At 34.3% G+C, this 6,262-nt stretch overlaps 1 protein-coding gene across 1 annotated transcript; it reads left to right on the forward strand.

Annotated features, from left to right (window-relative positions):
* The first annotated feature begins 2 nt into the window (after nt 1-2).
* On the forward strand, nt 3-6,262 carry LOC124447950. Its single transcript, XM_046998943.1, has 8 exons — nt 3-251; nt 1,318-1,533; nt 2,065-3,309; nt 3,528-3,790; nt 4,098-4,341; nt 5,185-5,559; nt 5,943-6,033; nt 6,127-6,262. The coding sequence occupies exons 1-8, from the start codon at nt 122-124 to the stop codon at nt 6,260-6,262; spliced, it is 2,700 nt and encodes an 899-aa protein (XP_046854899.1). The 5' UTR covers nt 3-121.

A 6,262-nucleotide genomic window follows, 5' to 3' on the forward strand; every position in this document is an offset into this window, starting at 1 on the left:
GTACGAAATATGAAAGAACATTAGTTAATGATTGAAGACATCTTTGACAACTTTAAACCGGAGTTCTTTTTCATTTATATGAAGAATATTTTCCTGTGGTAAAACGTTTGAATCCTTAGTAATGTTATTGAGACGTTTCTTTCTTGTTATTTATTTATTGTTGGTATTTCATTTGATCTTCGTGTTATCATCGAGAGCAAGAAGACGAAGTCCAACACCACTTCCACCATCAGTAAATTGTCAAGTTTCGCGTAAGTTATTGCTTTGCCTTATTTTAGATGTTGGAAGAAATGCTTAAAAATTATTAGTTGCTCATTGTATAAGTCATGGCTCATCCATCCGTAACATCAAATATTGATTTGAGGTAATGTAGACAGATATATAGTCTTATTTTATGTGATCTTTCACTTGAATTTTGAACCCAGAATTATCTTCCTGCGTTCTTTAGATTTACAAATGTTCCTATAAACTATTGTGTGCTTAACTGCATATAATAATTTCTGAAACCTTCGATACTTATGCCGGAATTCGCGCTTCGACTTTTAGATTATTTTAGATAATCCTTGCCATTATAACTTGCAGTATTTAGTGACGATCGGTTCTTGCAGATCGATAAACTTCTGGTTCAAATAATGTTTATTTTGTGCTCATTATAAAGTAACGTCTTCGCGGCTCTTGATTTATATTACATTTAAACTATTCTTGTGCAACAATTTGATACATCTCATGCTTCGTTGGCCCTTCTCAGTATGCAGTCGTTATCAAGAATTTATCGTTGTTCTCAATGAGACGATTTGAAACGACCTGAAATGAAAAATCATAGGTGCGAAAATTTGCAAAAAATAATTCCAATTGTTACAAACGTCGAAGCAACGAAACAAGATAACAGCGTTCAACCATTATTTTCAAAATAGCAAAATTCCGTCCGTCAAGGCATCTTTACAGTTTACACTAATCCTTGGGATCGCTGGTTAACTACAGTGTACATTTTAATTTCATACATGACACTTACAACACAAAGAAATCGTTTGTTAATACTTGTTATATGTAATACAAGGTTGTAAGATAGTGTAAGGATGGTGTAGCCAACCTGCTTATCCACTCATTACCGTGAAATTTTTCTTTATTTTTTATACACTTACTACAAAAACAAAAAATTCATAAAACATAAATAATGATAATGATCTGAATTTACAAGCAGAACTAAAACTTGCAATCTGACTACGCTACTGACAGTGAGAAAATTTCAACACCGTAAAAGGACAAAAACACATAACTTGATTTTTAATCCAGTATTCTTCCATCATCTTTCTACAGCGTGGACGGAGTTTAGTGCTTGCAGTACAAAATGTGACATTGGAACGAGTACTCGTCGTCGTCACATCACGACACGTCTTGTTCACGATGGGTCCCCATGTCCTTCTTTAGAAGAGTCTCGTCAATGTGGTTCACCTAACGGGGGATGTCAAGATGTTTGTAACTCTGCAGATGGATCGTGTTTATGTGTAACTCGCCCAGGCTATGAACTTCAAGGTAATGACTATTTAATATATATATTACTGAATGACCGATCGTCATAAAAAAACGGGGCGCTGAATCAGATTTCACACCCCCTCCCCATTAAGTAAATTGTTCAACCTCTAATTCGCATAAAAAGATAATGTGAACTACATAAGTAAGCGCAAACTTTTTTAAAAGTGTTTAGTCTCATTTACTTGTTTTTTTTGCAACATCTAGTAAACAACACGACACTCCATTGTTAGACCTCTGATCGTTCGGAAGTTTCAAAACTGCGGTAGTTTATTCTGTAATTTTATACAGCTGCGTGTTGAAGTTAGATTATTCGCAGTAATTCATTATTTAAGGTTCCATATATGGTAATGACCCGTTATTCAAAGTGTCCATTTATGGTAATGCTCATTCCTTAAAGTTTTCATATATGATGACGACCGTTATTTAAAGTTTACATATATGGTAATGACCCATTATTTAAAAATTCCATATATGGTAATGACCCGATATTGAAAGTTTCCTTATATGGTGAGCTATCTTATTTCCATTAAGATGATGGCAAATCATGTGGTGATATAAACGAATGTAAAAATGGAAATGGTGGTTGTATAAATTCCAACTGTAAAAACACAGATGGTAGTTATTGGTGCGACTGTTTATCTGGTTATAAACCATCAGCAATAACTCCACACAAGTGTGAAGCTAAATTATGTTCACAATTGATCCCACCTCCATGTCCACCTAATGCATATCATGACGAGTTTGGAACAGCCTGCAATCCTGCACGTATCAGTTGCCCACACGGACATGAATATTTGAAATTCTGTTCCATTGACTGCGATGGCAATTTCAAACTAGCTAGCATTGAAGCAACAAACATCCCTAACGCCTTCGCTAGAAACTTCCTTACGATAAATTTCCACGTACCCATTGAGAGGGCTCAATGTATATTGGACAGTAACACCGAGAATGTTGCTTGGGACTGGGATCCAATTGCTGAGCCTTATTACTGCAGGAGAGTGAACGATCCACCTTCAAATATTCTTTTCTCAAGCACTTATATCAATGAGAAAATGAACACTTTTGCCATTGTCGGCTTTTTTATTGCAAACGATTTTCAAAATGATCCCTTGACGTTCACAATAATGAATGCGGACGCAAAGTTTTATTTTCTTGTTCAAGGAAGAGCATTGTTGGTAAATAGACGTTTGGTGTGGAAGCCCCGGTCAGATAATATTTACACTGTTAAAATTAATGTGAGCGACCATGGTTCACCTGTTATGTTTACTACAACTAGTTTTAACATTACTGTGTTGAACGTTAATGATCCTCCTTACGACATAAAACTTTCAAATACCGACGTTCTTGAAAACGTTAATATTGGTTCCGTTGTTGGTACTCTAACAGCTAGAGACGATGATCTTGGTCAAAAACCTACTTCACGTTTTACCTGGGAATTGATTGACTCTGGTAATGGTTACTTCAAATTGCTGGATAACAAGATAGTTGTTGCAAAAAGCCTCGATTACGAAGCAAAGAATAAGCATCGTATAAAGATAAAATGTACGGACCGAGGTCATCCACCAAAATCTTCGTCTATCCAGAGTTTGTTTGTCGTTGTACGAGACATTAACGAATCACCCAAGGATATAAATTTGACGAGTAATCGCATCCCGGAGAACTGCGTTCTGGGGTCGGTCATCGGTGACTTCGTTGCGACTGATGACGATAATGACATGTTAAAGTTTTATTTGAATCACAGTAGTATTTTGGTTCGTGAAAAGTTTGCTCTACAAGGTTTGTATACATGGGGAATTTTTTGATTTTACATCCATAACCTTTGATAGTGTGATTTAATTTTCTTCATTCTTTAATATCAAATACAAAAAAAAATTATCAGTATAATAACAATAGATTAAATCAACACTGACTCTGAGTACTTTGAAAAAGGAAGATTTTAAATTTTTCTCTGTAGTTAGTAAATCCAGTTTTGTTTACATAAAAACTTCTTTCAGGTGTTCCAAACGTTGAAAATCGTACAATGAACCATAAATCAACTCATTTTTACTCGATTCCCCTCGTTGTTAACGGTTCTCTTGATTATGAAGAAAGAAACATGTACATTATTTGGTTGGCTGTCGCAGATCCTGTGAGAAAGGCGCTCAAACAATTTAGGATCGAAGTAACCGATGTAAACGAAGCTCCAACTGATATTTTGATGTCTAAAAATTTTGTAGCAGAGAATTCTCCTGCTTCAACAGTGATTGGAAAGTTTTTGGTGAGTTAAACATCAATCGGTTGCTTAGATTTCGTGTTTGTTAATAAGATATACCGAGATTCCCCGAAAGCAATGTTTTTTTTTAAAAAATATAAATGCTCTTTTTAAGAATTCATTTTAACTGTCGCGTTTTTCAATTCTTTCAAAACTTCACACTATCACTGTAACTTCGCAAAAGCAATTTCAATCCTAATCCAACACTAAACATATTTTAGTCAGAAAGAACTTATACTTAACAAGGAGACATACAATTACCTTATAAAAAACTTAACCTAGAACATGCATTAAGAGTATACTTCTGTCACAGGTAAAAGATCCAGATGTAAAAAGTGTGCCACCTCAGATCCATATTTGCTCCCTCGAGAACTCATTAAATGGTGACGGAGATGAAGATGAGTTTTACATTACTCACGAAACTGATAGCAATTTTCTCCGAGTTAAATATAATAGCCTTCTCGATTTTGAAGAAAGAAACGTTTACAATATCAATGCCACTTGTAAAGATGCGGCTGGCCTCGATATTTCAAAGTCATTTAAAATTTTCATCACTGGTAAGTCTAGCTTTTAACCCTTTACTTCCCAAGTTTTTTGGTCCTATGAGTTTGGGATGATTTCATTGATATTGTCAACGACAACGCTGGGAAAGAAAGGGTTAATTACATCGTGAGTGCTATTTATGCTGAAGTTGGCTGGCAAAAATCAGTCAACCCTGAAGCCTTGAACTCTGAAATTTGGTGAAAGATCGTAATAGAAAATGTGCTTTAGTTGCTGAATTTTTGCTTAAGATAATATTTTTTCTCTATTTTGTGCTGTATGTTATTTGTCAGTTTTTGTATTCAATGTTGTTTTTACTTCAGTTTTTATAAATAAATGTTATTTTGTTGACTTTTGGTAAATTGGAACCAAATGGAGTGGTATTAATGTTTATCAGTATTTTTGTTCTCTTGATGATGTACATTTAATGCTTTGTAAATTACCAAATATTTGTAATTTCCAGGGATTTTTGACAACACAAAATTGTCAACTAAAACAGGAAGATATCCTTAATTCGAAGAGAATGAAAATATTATAGGGGTATCTACTGGTGTATCATTGTATTGCTTAGTTGATCCACTGGCAGATCTTTGCATACATTAATGGATCTACTAGTGGATCGTTGTATACATCAATGGATCTACTAGCGGGTCTTTGTATTTGTTGGCGGGGATCTACTAGTGAATTTTATAGACTGATCGATTTTACCTAGCAAAGCATTCTCGTTTATTGTTGCCTAAGGTCGAGAACCGAAAATTCTTTGTTATTTTAACTCTCCACAATTCAATGTTCATTAATTGAATAATGTACTACACAAAATAGTTCAAGTTTAAGTGCTACATTGTCTTTATTACATACAGATGTAAACGAAGAACCCACGTCAATATGTCTCGTAGCCCCTCGCTCTGGTGAAGATTGTTCAGTTGTTGGTGAAATCTTTATCGAGGATTTGGATTATCCTCAAATACAATGTGGCTTAAATTGGACGGTTGATCTTCAGCCATATTCCGAGAAATTATCGGAATACACTTGTCAAATCAAGAAGGAGGTAGACACTTTAAGTAAAATTACTAAAGTGATTAGTCATTTTTATGTTCATGATAGTCCACCGAAATTACACGTGAAGAAAAGTATATTTATTCATGGAAATCTATCCTACAATGTTCCTATTTCATGTGAAAGTACCTTACATCCACGTCATACCCTGTCAAAAAACCTGGTCGTTCATATTCAAGGTAAAAAAAGCAAGTGAATTTGAGACTGATACATAGAAGAAATAAGATAACGTGTGTCAGTGTAGGTAGTGATGAATGGACAACAGAGAACGAGAACAGTCTTTATACTAACTAAAATATATAAGTAATAAGATAACGTGTGTCAGTGTAGGTAGTGATGAATGATCAACAGAGAACAAGGACAGTCTTTACACTAACTAAAATATATAAGTAATAAGATAACGTGTGTCCGTGTAGGTAGTGATAAATAAACAACAGAGAACAAGAACAGTCTTTTAAGTAACTAAAATATATAATAAATAAGATAACGAGTGTCTGTGTAGGTAATGATAAGTGAAAGATCGAGAACAGTCTAAAATATAAAAAATAATGTATTTTTCTAGTTCCCAATGATGACAACTGTCGTGATAAGGAACTTTGTGCTTCCTGTCCTCAGCCAAAATTCTGTCTATCGAATGTCAAAGCTGCTGGAAAGTAAATGATTTGCATCACTCTGTCATCATTTTAATTTTTAAGTAATCTTATTGTTTCAAATATTTAAATATTTTCTGCTGTATAATTTACTAGATGTATTGATACAGAATATCTTTTGAACTTAACTGTGGATGCCCCTCCATCGTTGTTTAAAAAGCGTGGCTTTATAAAAGTGTTTGAACACTATGTTAAAGATTTGATTGAGGGAACTGAAAAGAGAAGAGTCTAA

This window comes from Xenia sp. Carnegie-2017, unplaced genomic scaffold (genome assembly GCF_021976095.1).
Source record: "Xenia sp. Carnegie-2017 unplaced genomic scaffold, XeniaSp_v1 HiC_scaffold_23, whole genome shotgun sequence".
Taxonomy (NCBI): domain Eukaryota; kingdom Metazoa; phylum Cnidaria; class Anthozoa; order Malacalcyonacea; family Xeniidae; genus Xenia; species Xenia sp. Carnegie-2017.